General features: G+C 41.0%; 1 protein-coding gene across 1 annotated transcript in view; it reads left to right on the forward strand.

Moving 5' to 3' along the window:
* SNAP25 (synaptosomal-associated protein, 25kDa) overlaps positions 1 to 15,830 on the forward strand; it is a 29,427-nt gene extending 13,597 nt beyond the window's left edge. Inside the window, exons 4-7 of the mRNA XM_010000173.1 lie at positions 5,174 to 5,291; positions 9,309 to 9,434; positions 11,570 to 11,714; positions 15,444 to 15,830. Coding sequence (XP_009998475.1) covers positions 5,174 to 5,291; positions 9,309 to 9,434; positions 11,570 to 11,714; positions 15,444 to 15,512 — 458 coding nt within the window. The 3' untranslated portion in view covers positions 15,513 to 15,830. The remainder of the gene's footprint in view (positions 1 to 5,173; positions 5,292 to 9,308; positions 9,435 to 11,569; positions 11,715 to 15,443) is intronic.
* The last annotated feature ends 1,916 nt before the right edge of the window (positions 15,831 to 17,746 follow it).

Below are 17,746 nucleotides of genomic sequence, written 5' to 3' on the forward strand. Positions count from 1 at the left end.
TGGGCAGCCTGTTCCAGTATAGAAAGTCTATTATCCAATCTAAATCACCACTGCTGCAACTTCAGGCCATTTCTTCTTGTCCCACCATTATCCACTTGGGAGAAGAGGCCAACACCCACCTCCTTACAACCTCCCTTCAAGTACCTGTAGAGTAAGATGAGGTCTCCCCTCAGCCTCCTCCAAACTAAACAGTTGCCTCAGCCAGCCCTCATATGACTTGTCCTCTAGACCCTTTACCAGCTTTGTTGCCCTTCTCTGGACGTACTCCAGCACCTCAATGTCCTTCTTATAGTGAGTGGCCCAGAACTGAACACAGCATTTGATGTGCAGCCTCACCAGTACCAAATTCAGGGGCACAATCACTTCCCCACTCCTGCTGCTCATACTATTCCTGATACAAGCCAGGATGCTACTGGCCTTCTTGGGCACCTGGGAAAACTGCTGGCTCATGTTCAGCCAGCTGTCAACCCACCCCAGGTTCTTTTCTGCTGGGCAACTTTCCAGCCAGTCTGCCCCAAGCGTGTAGCATTGCATGAGGTTGTTGTGATCAAAATGCAGGACCTGGCACTTGGCCTTATTGAACCTCATACAATTTGCCTTGGCCCATTAACCCAGCCTGTCCAGGTCCCTCTCCAGAGCCTTCCCACCCTCAAGCAGATCAACACTCCCACCCATTTTGCTGTCATCTGCAAACTTACTGAGTGTGCACTCAGTCCTCTCATCCAGATCATTGACAAAGGTATTGAAGAAGAATGGCCCCAAAACTGAGTCCTGAGGGAACACCACTGGCGACCAGCCACCAACTAGATTTGACCCCATTTACCACAACTCTCTGGGCCCAGCCATCCAGCCAGTTTTTTACCCAATGAAGAGTACACTTGTCTATGCCATGACCTGCCACCTTCTCCAGGAGAATGCACTGGCAGACGGTCTCAAAGACCTTACCAAAATCCAGGTAGAGAATGTCCACAGCCTTCTCCTCATCCAAAAGTCAGGTCACATGGTCATAGAAAGACATCAAGTTGGTCAAGCAAGACCTCCTTTTCATAAACCCATGCTGGCTGGCCCAGAGCCTCTGGCTGCCCTGCACTTGCCATGTGAGCTCACTTGAGCCTGTCCATGATCTTCCTCAGTACCAAGGTCAGGCTGACAGTCCTGTCGTTCCCCAGATCCTCCTTCTGCCCCTTGCAGATGGGTGCCATATTAGCCAGCCTTCAGTCATCTGGGACCTTCCCTGCTGACCAGGATTATTGATAAATGATGAAGAGAAGCCTAGTGAGCTCCCCCACCAGCTCCCTCAGTACTCTTGCATGGATCCCATCCAGCCCCATAGACTTTTGCATGTCTAGGTGTAGAATCAGATCATTAACTACTTCCTCCTGGATTATAGGGGGGGATGGCTTTTTTTTTGTTGTTGTTGTTAATTTTTGTTTGTTTGTTTGTTTAATTTTTGGTTTTGTTTTTCTTTAAGAAATAATGTAAGAACTGCTGGAGTTGGAAGGGATCTCTAAAGATCATCTAGTCCAACTCTCCCACTGAAGAAGGATAACCTAGAGCACATTACACAGGACTGCATCCAGGTGGGTTTTGGATATCTCCAGAGATGGAGACTCCACAACCTACCTGGGCAGCCTGTTCCAGTGCTCTTTCACTCTCATTGTAAAGAAGTTTTTCCTCATATTTAAATGGAACTTCCTATATTTCAACTTGCACTTGTTCTCCCTCATTCTGATACTGGGAACTACTGAGAAGAGACTGTCTCCATCTTCCTTGCACCCACCCTTTAGATACTTATATACATTGATAAGGTCTCCCCTCAGCCTTCTCATTTTCAGGCTAAAGAGTCCCAGCTCTTTCAGCTCTTCCTCGTAAGAAAGATGCTCCAATCCCCCTATCATCTTTGTCATACTCCTCTGGACTCTCTCCAGTAACTCCCTGTTTTTCCTGAACTGTGGAGCCCAGAACTGGATGCAGTATTCCAGATGTGGCCTCACCAGGGCAAAGTAGAGGGGGAGAATGACCTCCTTTGACCCACACTCTTCTTTATGCAACTAGGATTCCAATGGCCTTCTTGGCAGCAGGGGCACTTTTTCTGCACTGCATTCTTCCAGCTTAGGAGACTGAACACCCTGGGGGGAGCTGGTCTGACTATTAAAGATGGAGGCAAAGATGGAGGCATTAAGCATCTCAGCCGTTTCCTTATCCTTGGTTGCAATGTTCCCCCCACATCTAGTTAGGGATGGAAATTCTCCCTGATTCTTTTTTTATTTTTGATGTATTTTTAAAAGCTTTTTTGCTGTCCCTTATGTCAGAGGTCAAGCTGAGATCCATCTGGGCTTTTGTCTTCCTAGTTTTCTCTCTGTATGACCTAACAAGATCACTTGAGTTGACTCTCCCTTCTTCCAAAGGCGGGAAATCCTCCTTTTTTTCTTAGGTTCCAGCAAAAGCTCCCTGTTCAACCAGGCCAGCCATCTTCTCCACCCTTTGATCCTGCAACACGTGGAGACAGCCTGCTCCTGGGCCTTTAAGATTTCCTTCTTGAAAAGTGTCCAGCCTTCTTGGACCTCTTTGCCTTTTAGGACTGTTTCCCAAGGGACTCTCTCAACCCATGTCCTGAAGAGGCCAAAACCAGCCCTCCAGAAGTCCAAGGTGGAGGTTTTGCTAACCCCCCTCCTTACATCACTAAGAACTGAAAACTGCACCATTTTGTCATTGCTAAGCCCAAGATGGCCTCTGACCACCACACCTCCCACTAATCCTTCTCTATTTGTGAACAGGAGGTTCAGTGAGGCACCTCCCCTGGTAGCTGTGTGAGGAAGTTGTCTTCTACACGCTCAAGGAACCTCCCAGCCTGCCTGCTCTCTGCTGTGTTATATTTCCAGCAGATGTCCAGTAGGTTCAAGTCCCCAACCAGAACAAAAGCTGGTGATAGTGAGACTTCAGCCCAGTCACTTATAGAACACTTCATCTGCTTCCTTGTCCTGGTTGGGTGGTCTATAAGAGACTCCCAGCACAATATCTGCCTTATTTACCTTCCCCTTCATACCTACCCATAAACACTCAACTTTATCGTCACTATAATCAAGCTCTATACAATCAAAACACTCCCTAACAAGTGTACTGTGCTCCAATATGACAGCTGAAGAGCAGATGCAGCTGGCAATACTGACAGGGCACTTCTCAAAGCCCAGCCTCATGCAAGAATTCAAGAAAAAGCAGAAGTTCAATATTTGAATTATTTTGGCTCAAATTATTTAGGCCAGGACCTTTAAGGCCCGCTGGGGCTGAGATGCCCAATTCCCACTAAAATTAATTAAATAAAATTAATTTTAATGGGACTTGGATATGCAAATCTCCTAGAAAGCTTTGAAAATCAAAACCTCAACTGTTATTAGAAACCCCAGTAAGGAATTGGGCCTATTCATGTTCCCAAAAAGTCAAGAGTTTTGTATTGATGTCAATATGCATTTTTTTCTTTTTTTTTTTTTAAGACTAATTTAATATCAGGGATGACATTACATTTGTCCTATAACCAGTGCCATCTTAGTTCCTTCCCTCTCAGGTCTAATCCTGTGTTTATATTATTTTTCTATTCAATAAAGGAATAGGGATGTGTTTGGCTTTTGCCAGGATTGCTTTTCTTTGCCTTTTTGAGTATAGTTACAATTTTCCTAGATTGAAATGCCTCTACAGGTAGCTTTCTCATCCTATGTAATACTTATTTGGGTTTATCCTTCACAAAATAAATGATGAGACTTTTCACCTAAGTAAAATGCCATTGCTACTGCAGGCTCCACATAAGACCCCTGACCCCATTTGGTCCATATCTGTTTGCATCAGCAGAGGATCTATTCCCACAGTTTGAATTGTGGCATTCTGTTCCTATAGGCCATAATTCCCAGCTTTAATACTGAAGACATGAACACACTCAATTTTTCTAAGCTACCAAGTCACTAACAAGACCCTAAATCATCATCAGCCTTAGGTGGAAATAAACCAAATTGTGTTTAATACCAGCAGAGAGACAGTGTCTATATATTGGTGGTTACTTGAATTGGTGCTTCGCAACTTGTTATGGAGCAAAGCAGAAGTGACCTCACGGAAAAGTCTTCTCCTGATGCTTGTTTTCATAAGATTTCTTGCAGACAGAGACAATGAGCGTCACAGCAGTGGTCGTCTTTCAGTGACCATAGGGCTCCTGTGCTGGCTGCAATTCTTCAGCATTCACTGGGTTTACTCCTCATTTGCAGCATCCACCCAAGAAAGAAAACCAGCCCTGAGGCCATATTCAGATTAGAAATGAATATCCAGTGTCAGCCAAAATGTCTGGTCTCAGTTTCCTCAGCCTCTGGAAAAAGGAGTACTTGGACATGGCTCTGTAACAGCTTGCTACATCTCTGGTACCATTACTACCAGCTGTCCCACTCAGTTACTCACTAATCAAAGCAATTACACTGTACAAAATCACCTGGTTCCAAGGGATTTGTAAGTGTAAGTAACTGAATTATTTTCCATGGAAGGACACCTTTTCTCTTGTATTAACATACATAAATGCAAAATAATAACACTTTATCTCTCTTTCTTTCGGATGTCATTGGTGTCTTAGTAAGTGGATGTATTGTATTGTTTCTGGACCTTAAACTTTATAACCCTTCCTTTCTACATCAATACACCTTGTTTAAATTACTATATTTCAAACATCTTCCACTTTTGTTTTACTCTTCCCATACTAGTAAAAAGCATCTTTGGCATCCAGTGCAGCACACAACCTTTCAACAATGCATCAGCTCAGATTAATGCATTGTAATGTCGCTATTAATTCAGTTCTACATGGGCATTTTTCATGTTCTGTTGAAGACAAAAGCAAACAAACAAAAAAACAATTCATTCCACACTGTCATCCCTTTGTCCTGACCAGAACAACTCGATCGTGTTGAAGAAGGCATGAACCATATCAACCAAGACATGAAGGAGGCCGAGAAAAATTTAAAAGATTTAGGGAAATGCTGTGGCCTTTTCATATGTCCTTGTAACAAGTAGGTACTGGGTACCGGCTCTGCTATGTGGTGTCCAGTTTTTTGTCACAGTGAATGTCTGAAGTTTTTGTCTTTTTTTTCTTTGTCCTTTTCCATCTGCTTCATTCTGTGGGGATAAAATACTTGTGTTTAATCAGAACAACTGGAACGCATCGAAGAGGGAATGGACCAAATCAATAAGGACATGAAAGAAGCAGAAAAGAATTTGACGGACCTAGGAAAATTCTGTGGTCTTTGTGTCTGTCCATGTAACAAGTAGGTGCTGCCTGCCTCATCTCTTTGAGCACTTAAGGCTGATCCCAAAGGCCTTGTGAAGCTCATCCTTGCTAGGCACATGGACAGGATGAGCATGTGGCATGCAGAAAGAACGATTCTGGTTCAAATGCATTCATCTCATAGCATAGACAACTGACTGGGAATTCCTGTAGATGCATTAAAATCAGGCATACTGCAGTGAAAGCTTCACTGTTGACACCTTTTAATGGTAAAAGTTTCAACATTTTACACAAAGTGTACTGAGTGGTTCCACTTTCCAGCAAACAAAAACAGTTGGGCTACCTTATTCCTGGATACCCTAAATTTTGAAACACATTTTCCCAAACAACTTCAATCAACAGAACAAAAAAGCTGAAAAAGAGCAGAAGAGGTCATAATAAACATTACTCAAAATTATGGATGAAAATCAGACACTGTTCAACAGAAACAGTCTGTGATGAGCTCTTGCAAGAGACATGATTCTTCACAATTGGAACCCAATTTGAAATTACTTTCATCCTGCCATAGCCAACAAATTGAACACACCAAATTTCTCTTGCTTGGGTAGCACGTACACTAAGCAGAAATGTTGAAATGCATCTGATTTGCTTGCATGCCAATCACACTTGAACGAAACCGTCCTCCAAGTAATGCAAAGCTTGTTTTAAAAATGCCAGTTGACAATGTGATGTGTGGTTATGCGGGTGCAGGGAATCAGGGACGAAGTGGACCAACCAGAAGTTCTTGAGGAATGGCTAAGCCAGCATGCAGTGAGTAGGCATGCAACCAGGTCACAGAAAATATTCACAAATGCTTGGCCAGAGATTGTGCAGGAACCAAAGCAGAGTGCAGTGGTTCTGTAGTATGATAATCCTTTTCTGAGTGGCACAGATACTTTGTTCATAGCCAGGGCCTGATCCTACCATGATTACCAAGACTAAAGGAAAGAGCTGTCATGGAATTCAGTGAGTATTTTGCCAGAAATCAGAATGGTAGGACCAGGTTTCTGCCTTACCAGTCATGTTTATTTTGAAATTAATTCCCTTGGGACACAATGCAGACACCACCACAGCTTTAAAAAAAACCCAACAAAACAAAACAAAACCCCCAAAACCAAACAAACAAAAAACCACTTTTTCTTCTATGTACCAAGCTGCAAATACTAACCTGAGGTAAACATTTTACCCAGGGTATGTGCACTATTGCCTTAGTGTACAGAATAAGAGAGAGGCAAGAGATGGAGAGATTTGCACACACACATAGCCTTTGTCAGTGGAACTGTCTGCAACTGGTATCAGCTCTGATAAAGGCTTTAGTCCTGCTGTCCTGCACCAGAGGTCCCAGTGCTGAAGAGCTGCAGGTACCAGAATATGCATCAGAAACTCCACATCTTCCACACTCTAAAAGCTTAAATAGGAACATTGTCTTGGCTTGCTCCTCCTGGAGAAACCCAGCATAAGGCCTACATCAAAGTTCACCCTTGAAGTACAAAAAATTGCAATGTATTTTGCAGGAACAGTAATTTTTAAGAACAGCTTTAATATTCTGTACTGTAGGAAAGGCTTCTACAAACTGACAGCCAGACCTGTGGCATGGATGGGGTCAGGATCTGACACATGGCGTTAAAACATTTACTACCTCACTATGATTGGAGTAGCATGAAGTCAACAGACACAAAACCAAAAAGATATTGCATGCATTTAATGTGGGAGACATAAATTTTTAAAAGTGTCTCTTCCCTACTTTAAGGCAGTACTCTGACCTTTGCAGTCTGCAGCCAGATTTTACAAACTAGCACTGCTAATACTGTCATTATGTTTAGAAACAGTGCACAGATGAACAATACTTTTAAAGACTGTTCCTTCAATCACCATGCCAGGACTCAACTGGAACAAATAAGATAATATTCTGAGAAGTGGAGTGTAGGAGGGGGAGAAATGCATACAATTCCAGACATCGGTATCACCATGATCCTCTAGTGCTCTGCTGACTGGTGGTAAATTAGTTGTGTGTATTTCAAAAGATGAACCATTTAATGCATAATTACACTCTGCTACTCATAAATTCAACTCTGTCAGCCTTACAAAAAAGTATGGCTTGAAACTACATTCTTAGGAGACCCAAAATGCTCATGGCATGAACCAGGTGGCATTCAAAAGGACAACTGCTATTGACTGTGAGCAGATCCAGACTCCGTTGACCTTAATGTGAAGTCCACAAGAAAACAGAGCTCAAGCTCTGGTTGTGTAAAATCATTCACCTCAAACATAGAGACTGCCTCACTCTTAAAGTTCCACAGGTCTAAAGAACAGGCAAAAACCTGGAAATGTATATGCAGCAATTTACTTACTTTCAGTCATTTCTAGAAATGCCAAAGCTGATGTATAGTTTTAGAGAACTTATTAAAAATAAAGAACAAATAACCCAACCACCTTCTTTTTAAATCTGCACAAATTTTAGTAGGAAATAAGCAGCAAAACAGATGAGTAGGAAAGATCCTCTTTTCATCTACCTTTTAATTCTATATTGGAGCATGCAACACATCATCAGGTTCAATAGATGCTGAGTAGCTTCAGGGGGCATAAAGAGAGCATAACATCAGAGATGGATTTATTATGTCCCTTTGCAAATCCCTCAGAAACGTGTTGACTTTCTCCCCCAAAATCCAAGCCACAGGGCTCTATATATGACTGATTGGAGCTGACCAAAGAACAGGGAAACCACAGAGATGTGTAGTTCTCAACAGTTTAGCTGGAAACCACTCCATTTCTGGAATAAAATCAAGAGCTCAAACCTCCAGTCCCTACACACTCACAGTCTCCTGTTAAAGTGTTCAGTCTCATCTGACAATCCCAATGACAGCCACCCTAAATATGCTGCACATGCTAATCTACCACTGAAGGTATGCCTGGATTTTAATTTTCTATCCTGGCAGCTCAGTCAAAAATGGCTCTCTGAAAGCTGATGTAAATATCATAAACAACAAATATATCAAGTCACTAGGCTATTTTTAAAGTCCTGTGGTTCAAAGCTCCTGAAGGAAGTGATGATCCATTTTTGCCTGTGTCTTGCTTATTGTGAAGGCTGTTACTGCTGATGCATTAAAAGTATGATGAACTATTGGGGCAACTGTGCTTAGTGAGAATGCTTTACTTCTTATTCATGCCTGTAGCTGGTGCATGAAGAAAAGTGTAGAAAATTTCCCTTTCTGATGCTAGATTGCTCTTATCTCTTCTTTTCTCCTGCACTCATTTCACTTCTGCCTATTTTACTTTTTGTCTCTGTGGAAAAAGGTTTGTACATCAACTGTCGATGTATGATTACTATTTTCAAGTACCGATATATTATTTGAAAAATTTAATGAACCCTATTAATCTTATGATAAAATCATTCCCTAATCACCTTGAGAAAGGTTAGTGGCTTTATATGCCTATTATGCCACATACATGTTAAAAATACCAACAGAGGCCCAGTCTTCTGCATGGTAAAATGTTTAAATCTAGCCAAATCCATTTTTCTCTAACAGGGTGTGTTGCTGTGATGTGATGTACACACTATACTTGGCAGTTCTCGTTTTACGTCTGTCTGCCAGTATGTTCTCCATGTTTGATGTCAAAATGTATGTGTCATTGAAATGAAACAATGTTTTCTACTTATCTGTATTTCTTCTCTTCTTCTTCTTCTTCTTTTTTTTTTCCTTTTTCTTCTTTTTTAAAAATTTATTTTCCTTCTATCTGGAAACCAAGTCAATATCTAAAAACCTGTGTGCAGTGTTGTAGACTTGACTTTTGCAATTCACCCTATTGGACACAAAACCTCTGACCATCACAGTTGTTGTGGCAGTAAAGTAAGAAACCAAAACCCCTCCTTTTATTCAGGATTATGATATATCGGTATACAATCAATGACCTTCTATCTGAAAACTCATTTGCTTGATTCAGCTTTTAGCTTGGAGGAGAGTTTTGCATTTGTCCTTGTCCACTTGATGCTTTGTTACTCATTGTCTTTTTTGCATAGGCTTAAATCAAGTGATGCTTACAAAAAAGCCTGGGGCAATAATCAGGATGGTGTTGTAGCCAGCCAGCCTGCACGTGTCGTAGATGAACGGGAGCAGATGGCCATCAGTGGTGGCTTTATCCGCAGGTGAGCCTTTTTATTCACTTTTTTCTCTCTATTCTCTTCCTCACTGATATATTTAGATTTCTTCCATATGGTCACGAGTTCTGTGATGCTCATTAACTCCTTTGATGGTGCTGGGTAATGCAACGGAGCCAGTTTTCCACTGAGTGGTGGGTGCTGAGGTTTAGGTTGAGAGTGATTAAGACAGGTACTAAAGGATCACTGTATCCACTGACTTCCCCTGGCCTTGTAGGTGCTTGCCTGGGCTGGTGCAACGGATGTTTATGTTGCTGTAACTCTTGGAAAGAAGTGTCTTGAAAATGTGGCCCCAACACTTTCTCCTTGAGATTGCCCAGATTTGGGCAATAATAAAATAGAAATAATATCTATGTATTTATTTACTTCAGAGCAGCAATGTGAGGTTGCAGACTGTCACATCTAGTCAGCACTGTACCCTGCATTTGAACTCCATGGTATGATCAATGTACTTTTCCTGGGGGTCTTATTATGGATCTCATTAATGACAGTTGTCAAATGCCTCAGAAAGGAAGTGTCAGATAAATATTAGTTCATTATTCCTATGTCTCAAGATATGTAATGCTGATTATCCAGGCTGGCCAGAAGACATATCAAAGATCCAATACCCATTCCTTTGTTTTCAAAAAGAAAAAAAGGCCCCATGCTCCCTTCCAAAGCACCCAGCCAAGTGTAGAACTTCAAACACATTTTTAACCAGAGGTACACCCCTCTCTGCTCCTGACGAACCAGAAAACCTCACCAAAGTGGGAATGATGCCCCATTCCCCAGCTGTTGTAATGACACAACCACGGAGAAACATTGGTGCTTTTAGTGGCAACCCCTGTGCACTCAAATGAAAGACAATTTGAAGCCCACAGCTCTAGTAATGGCAACCACACTGCAAACTTTCAGCAATACATAGAGATCCAGCAATAAGTACATACTGATTACCGTGCTTACACAGCAGGCATTTAGATGACAATACTATCAGCTGAGTGGATATAGGCATACCAGTAGGCAAAGCTTTGATCTCTGAAGATTAAGGACACTGGATTAATAAGTAATTATCTTTCCAAAAACTATTATCCACTTATTTTTTTGGCTGCTGTGATAAAGGGAAATCAGTGTGGTAGAAACAATGCTGTCATCCAATCTGGAGCGTGGGATGGAGTTGCCATTTAAGTTTGCTGGGTCTGCCATTCACTTTTTTTTTTTTTTTTTAATTTCTGGATTGCAGCCCCACCAAAATGAAGGCTGGGGTACAATAACAGAATTGCAGTGAAGGGAGCTAAGCTACACCATAGTTGTTCCTCAAAGAGCCTGCAGTGCCCTTCTGGCACCTACATGAACACAAATTGCACAAGAGACTCAGAGCAGTGATTTTCTAAGTGAGACCTACAGACCTTGCTTTTCCCACTGCCAGTCACCACACGCCTCTCCAGTCACTGGGAAGCTGAACTGGACCTTGGCTCAATCACCAGTTTTTTTCTTCTAAAAACCAAGCAACTGAAAAAGATGGGGCTAAGAATGAGAGGCAAAGTTTCTTTACTAAAGCCAGTAAATCTGAGAGAAGTTACTTCTGTCATTTACTAGAAATATGCTTAATTAAATAGGATGTTAGGTCAGGGTTTGAACACTTGAAGCACCTCTTCCACGATTTTTCAGTCAGCCCCAAGTGTATGAGGACTGGACAGTATCCATTAGCTATGTTTAGTTCAAGGAAGGGAGCTGGAATAGCTTCAATTCCACCACCCTCCAGCATTTTCCACCCACTCTAACCACACAGGGATCTAAAAGAAGGACCCTTTTATTTTTCATTGGAGAAGGACCATCACTAGCAAAGAGGAGCAGTGTGTGGTACAGACAAGCTCAAACAGCAACACTTCTAGGAGCAGGAGACACAAGCAATATAAATGAAGCAGTGATTAAACCAGGCAATTAAGCCAAACATCCAAAAAATAAGCCCGTAATGTTGTTTTTCAGGCTAACTACTTATTAATCCCTTTTTGTCAAAGCTGAGCACAACAGCATGCTCCTCAGGTGACAAGTGAAGGAGGATGCAGGGGAGGTTTTGGGTGAATCAGAGTTTCGGGGGCAACCTCCTCTGTCACTTCTTCAAAGAATTGATTTTTTGCTCCCAGGGTAACAAATGATGCCCGGGAAAATGAAATGGATGAGAACCTTGAGCAGGTCAGCGGCATAATTGGCAACTTACGTCACATGGCCCTGGACATGGGCAATGAGATCGACACACAGAATCGCCAGATTGACAGGATCATGGAGAAGGTAAGAGCTGACATTTCTAAGAGGACCCCAAAAGGGGCTGTGTTCTTCCTTCTGCAAATACAGGCTATGCATGCTGCAACTTCTCTTCAGCTCAAAGAAGGACAAGGGACAGAAATAGCTGGAGCTTTTCTCTCTTCTTCATCCAAATACTTGGGCCAAAGCAGAGGTCACTGCTGTGGATCTTCAGTAACCTCCAGTGCAGATTGGGTCAAACCCACACTGTTGGCTTCACCAGACTACAGCTGATGAGGAGACCTCTTAGCAAAAATCAAGGCTCTTTGGGGGGAAAAAAAAAAAAAAAAAAGGAAAGGAGAAATGCTCTGAGCTGTGCAGAGCTGCAGGGCTTGGGTCTGAATGTCCTGGCACTTCCTGCTAAGTTTCAAGCTTTGCTGGACTTTTCTTCCTTTGGAAATTCCATGAGTAATAGAGCATTGGATGACCTTTTTGAAGGACCGGTCCCAAAAAGAGGATGGGCATTTATTAAGAAAGGTCTTGCTGCATAGTAACAGTGCTTAAAACCACATTAGGACAGAAATCTACCAACTCTCTCAATGTGTTTGTGTGTTGGTGTGTATAAATATGTATATAAAAATATATACAAAAATAACTGAGGCTCAGCATTACTATGGCGAAATCACCACCTAAAAAGGCAGGGAGCACAGTGCCAGTGCCAGACCTGCATTGCAGATTCCTGAAGCAGATAGCAGCACCCTCCAAACACAGCTGGGAGCTCACTGCCATCCTCAGATCCCAAGACCTGTGAGCCATCTGCATTCACGCTGGCAGAGCTCCAGGCACAGCCAGGCTGAAGAGACGTAAGAGGGTAGATCTTCATCTGGTGTAAAATGAATACAACACTTGACTTTGGCTGAGATTTACACCACCTGAGGATCTAACCCAAGGACTTATATGTACTGCTTAGAGTTAATGCTGACCTTAAGTGGTAGATCTCGTACTTGTGAGCCTTTTTACACGTGCAGTCCTTCTCACATGAGCAGGATGCCCCTGCCTACTTTTCATGTCAGTTAACTACAGAAAGGCTAGAGAAAAAACTGAAGCTAATACTGCATTCAGGGATTCACGAAGATAGCCTTCTTTACTGGAGTCTGATTCCAGAGAGAACTGGGTAAAGTATATATTGCCTTAAAAGTGGGAAGCTCACCTCTGACAGAGTGTCACATAACATGGCTTAGCATTGGTCAAAAGCTTTATTTTATAAAGCTGCACCTGTTAGCTTGACTGTATTGAGAAACGCACGGTATTGCTGTGATGCCTGCTGCGATGCCACTCTGCAGCATTTCATATTTCTGGGGAAAAAAGGAGTGGCAGGGGGAGGATTTACTGCTGTAATTCATATGAAAAGCACTAGAAAGCAGCACAGCTATCCACATTGTGATAAGGGACTGGAAGATTATACTGCCTACATCATAACTACCTCTGAATAAGAAGTCCAGAACATGCATTACTACATATTAGCAGCTACCCTACTCATGACATTACATAGTGGCAGGAGATACACCCTGTGGATGGAAATCAGCTGCCTCTTTTCTGTGCCTGAAGTATACTATCACAAACTGCAGCAAGCCTAACAAGTCATTGCTATTCTATCAGTTCAGGGCTTTCAGACATCTGGATTTTTAAAACATTGACCAGATCCTTTGTGCACATGAAGCACTTGGGCCAAATCCCTAGGCAGTGCATGCTGAAAGCAGTTGGCTGAGGGATTGGCCATCCACATCTGTCCTTTCCTGTTAAAGTGACATTTCATACAGCCATAGAAAAACAACATTGCAAGCTGATGGGATTCATTAAATCCAGCCTCGAAGGCAGGTCTCATCAGATAGAGCCCTTGGCTAAAGAACTGTGAGTCATTTCTGAAAGGGGGACTTGCAGTGTACACAGAGGAGTTGCGGTGAAAGCAGCACAAAAACAAGACAGTCTTCAGTCTTGGTGAAAATCTGCCACATTTTTCAGAGTAAGGATGCATAGAAATGAGATACTAGAAAAAGAAACACAATATATTAGGAAAACCCTCCATAAAAGATGGAAATGACTCAGCCAGAAAATACTGAGCCCACAAATGCATATACCTCCTTTTTGCAATGAAATATGCTAACAGACCATCATCCCCAGCTGGGGGTGGGCATACAGCATTACTGGAGTTGTTTTCTTTGCCTGACCAGCTGGGGCACTGTGCTTTTGACCAGTTATGATCATTAGAATGACCCTTGGCTGGCACACTTTCATGGACTTTGATGCAACATCATTCATGAGTTAGACCTCAGTATGCCTTTTTAGGAACATTATGTTTCATCAATATTCAATCAATATTTCTGTGTTTCATGACAAACATAGCTGTTTCCAAAATCACTAACTTGGTTTTTAAGTAGTCTTTTGGCAAAAGCACACAAAACTGTACAGTGGCTGACAAGGTCAGACTCCTGGCTAAAATAAAGAAGCATGGCTTATAATGAATAGTGATGTTGATTTACATGTGTTGATGATCTGGCACATGCTACTGTACTAAAAATACACATCTACATAGCATTTGCCAAAATAATTATGGAGAAAAGCCCAAGGTATTTAATAATGATTTACTGCTCATTAGTTTGATCCTTTTTAAAGGATTTTAAAATGTATGTAGTAAAGTTGCTTCGGCATTCTGTCTTTGCAAATTAGAGATTTAAAATAAATCTGTACAATTGGATACACCCCAGAGATGTGGAAACCATTATCAAATCTAACAAAATACAGCCATCAAGGCACAGAAGAATTTGCTATTGGAGTTCATGCTTTTAAAGCAGTAACACAATTCTCACCTTCCCCACAGGTGTGATTTTAAAGATTGAAAACATTTTCTATCTGGTCTGCTAGCATAAGTTGGCATAGCAACATGGGCTTGAATGGAGCTTTGCCAAGTTTTGTCAGCTAAAACAATGTCGTCAATCTCCAAAACTAACTTCTGCAGAGCTACACAAAGCCATGCCCAGTGTCTTCTCAGAGAGAACTCCTAAACCTCCACAGTGGTGCTAGTTTACTTACATCATTTGATAAGCATGGCAAGTGTTACCCCATGAAGTTAACACTTCAGCCTATGCTGGACTAAATTCTAGTTTGATTACTTCAAATAAGGCAGAATCCCTGCCTTTTCTGAATTCCTGGTTCTGCTGCCCAACAATAGAGGTTACTCTATCTTGCAGCTACATTGGTGAACTTTGTTGGGAGTAGGAAGACATCACTCACACCTATTCCCTTCCTTTCAACTGTAAAGCAAAAGGATCCAGACTGATGCATTTTCAAATAAATTTATCTTTGCTGGCATTCCCTGTGTCAGATGATCTAACTTCCCCACTCCAGCAATTCTCTACACTGACCAGAATTTTAGTGTTGATTGTTATCACATCAATTATCATCCTGTCATCCATATTGCTAGCACTACCAATTGCACCAGCTACAGATCTGGCACAGCATTTACAAGAGTTCAGTGAAGCTGAATATGAGCTTAAAAGCTCTGCTCAAAGGCTACCTGAAGCTCCACAAAACCAGCAAATCTGTAATTTCCTTTTGGGTCCCTAATGCCACTATAAAAAAAAAAAAAAAAAGGTCTTCATTATTTTCAAGCTGGGTTTTTTTCCTGCCCCAGCCAAAACTGGGAAGCAAACATTGAGCATTGTAAATGTTCTCTTCCTGCCCTGTACTCACCTGTTTCTTTCCTTTGTGTTTCCCTAGGCTGATTCCAACAAAACTAGGATTGATGAAGCCAACCAGCGCGCAACAAAGATGCTGGGCAGTGGTTAAATGCAGCAAAGTGCATTTTCTTTTAGTGCTGCCCAACAGGGCAGTACCTTCATGCTTTTATCATGGTATTTACCTACTAGGTTTGCACACATGCACATATCAGCCCCATTGTAAATGTTGTCCTGTGTAGTTTGTCAGCTTTCCAAAAATGATACTTGTAATTATTTTTTTCTAGATATCTTTCTTTCCAAAGGTTGTACATAGTGCTGATTTGATGGCTATAGCTCACTATGATGTTTTTTGGGATTTTTCCTTTCCTTCCTTCCATTTTGGATTACTTTCCTTTTTCCCCTCTCCTTTTTTTCCTTTTTTTTGTTTGTTTTTGTTTTTGGTTTTGGTTTGGTTTGTTTTTTTGTTAATGATGTTTGCTGAATGACAACACTGTTGGAATGCTAAACGTGCTGTTAACCTTTAAATATACAGTATTGTTCTTGTAAAACTGTGACATTCCACAGAGCTACTGCCATACTCCTGTCTTTGGGTATCATGATGTCTAAGCACTTAAACCTGCTGTCTTCGGTTCTTCATTGCCATTATCTGTCGTTACGATTTCATGATTAGACAATGTGAAATTATATTACTATAACAAGCATTGCACTAAAAAGTGATGTGATTTATGCATTTATGCATGAGGAATAAATAGACGTTTAGACTCCTACTTAAACAAGAATTTTCCCATGGCAGTAGCACACCAACAATGACAACAAAAGCATGCTCAGTATTCGGACTCTTTTGGGACTATGTTATACCAGCAAGTTTGCAGTCGTGCCACTTTTTTCTTGTTGATATATATATAGTTATTAACCATGATCATTTTTTTTTTTAATTATGAAAAAAGAGGGATTTGGCGCTCACCATTTAGCCATTGCCAGCAAAATAAAAGCTTGGCTGAAAATATGTCAAAGACAAAAAGAAACAAGTGTAATATATTGGGTTTGTCTGCTGCTTTTGAAGACTATCTTTTGGAGGAGACGACTACCATAAGAAATGGTGCAAAGAAATGTAATTTTTATAAGGCTCTCTCTTACTAGTTGCTATCCCCATGTGGTTTGTTATTGGTACAGTTCTCTGTTGCTTACCTAGAGCTATGCACACCAAATCGCTGAGATGTTTAGTAGCTGATTTACTTAAAAAATAATAAAAAAAACCTAAATGAATGAACTCTAGATAAACTGTGAGATAAATATAATTTACAGCATGTAATATGAAATTCCTTATGTCTCCTGTCAGTTTGTGAAGTGATTGACATTTTGTAGCTAGTTTAAAAATTATTAAAAATTATATAGATCTCAGAATCCATGCTTGCTTTATCCATTTGTTGCCCTACGTGCCAGTGACACCTAGTTATTTGCCACTTACCTGAGAAAAGGAGAAGTGCAAAGTCTAAAGAGTCTAAAGACTCTTTACAAGCTGGATCTGTATTACACGGGAAATTAAGACTTCTGCTTGCAATACTGTGTAAAAGTAACTCCTCTAAGAATAGCATTTTTCACTAAGCACATTCCAAGTGAATATTATTTTAAATAACCTGGCTTGTATTTCCAAACACTGAATCAAAATAAATTATCTTTTTCAAGGTAATGAAAAAAATGAAATAAATGTTATGGTGCAGAAAGATACTTAGTCAATAGTGTAAATTGGATGTTCCTTAGTCAATAAATTCTATTCCCATAGTAGATCTAGACATGTCCTAATACACCTCTTTTCAAGGGAACACTTTGAACTACAGACTTTGTATAGCCTGCTAAGAATAATTTTCTTAAATGACTAGCAACAACTAGTATTTACTGCCATTGAAAAATGTTATCATATTTCCCCAGGGAGATTTCCCTATATGGACAAATTAAAATTAATTCTGCATGAGTGACAGTTCACTCATGTGTCTCACATGGCCCCAAGTCAAAACACACAAAGAATATGAAGGCTTGCATAATTAAAATCGCGTGATAATGTAGACAAGCTGTATTTTCTTTAGCAGCTTTTTATTTTTAGTATCTATTAAAAATTCATTTATGCAAATATTTTTCCCCCACTACTTCAAACCAAAGAGCAAACTTGAAGCAAACATTTTAAATCAGCTGACCATTTCCAATGCTGTTTAGTCAGGGATTCTAGTATTTCTGACAGCACTATCATTCTGCAATGTCAAAACCTACTGAAGGAGGAAAATAATTGTACTGGGAAATATGTCAGTATGAAAACATACAAATATGTGGGTATTTGAGAAGGGCAAG

This window comes from Chaetura pelagica, unplaced genomic scaffold (assembly GCF_000747805.2).
Source record: "Chaetura pelagica isolate M959 unplaced genomic scaffold, ChaPel_1.0 scaffold336, whole genome shotgun sequence".
Lineage (NCBI taxonomy): Eukaryota > Metazoa > Chordata > Aves > Apodiformes > Apodidae > Chaetura > Chaetura pelagica.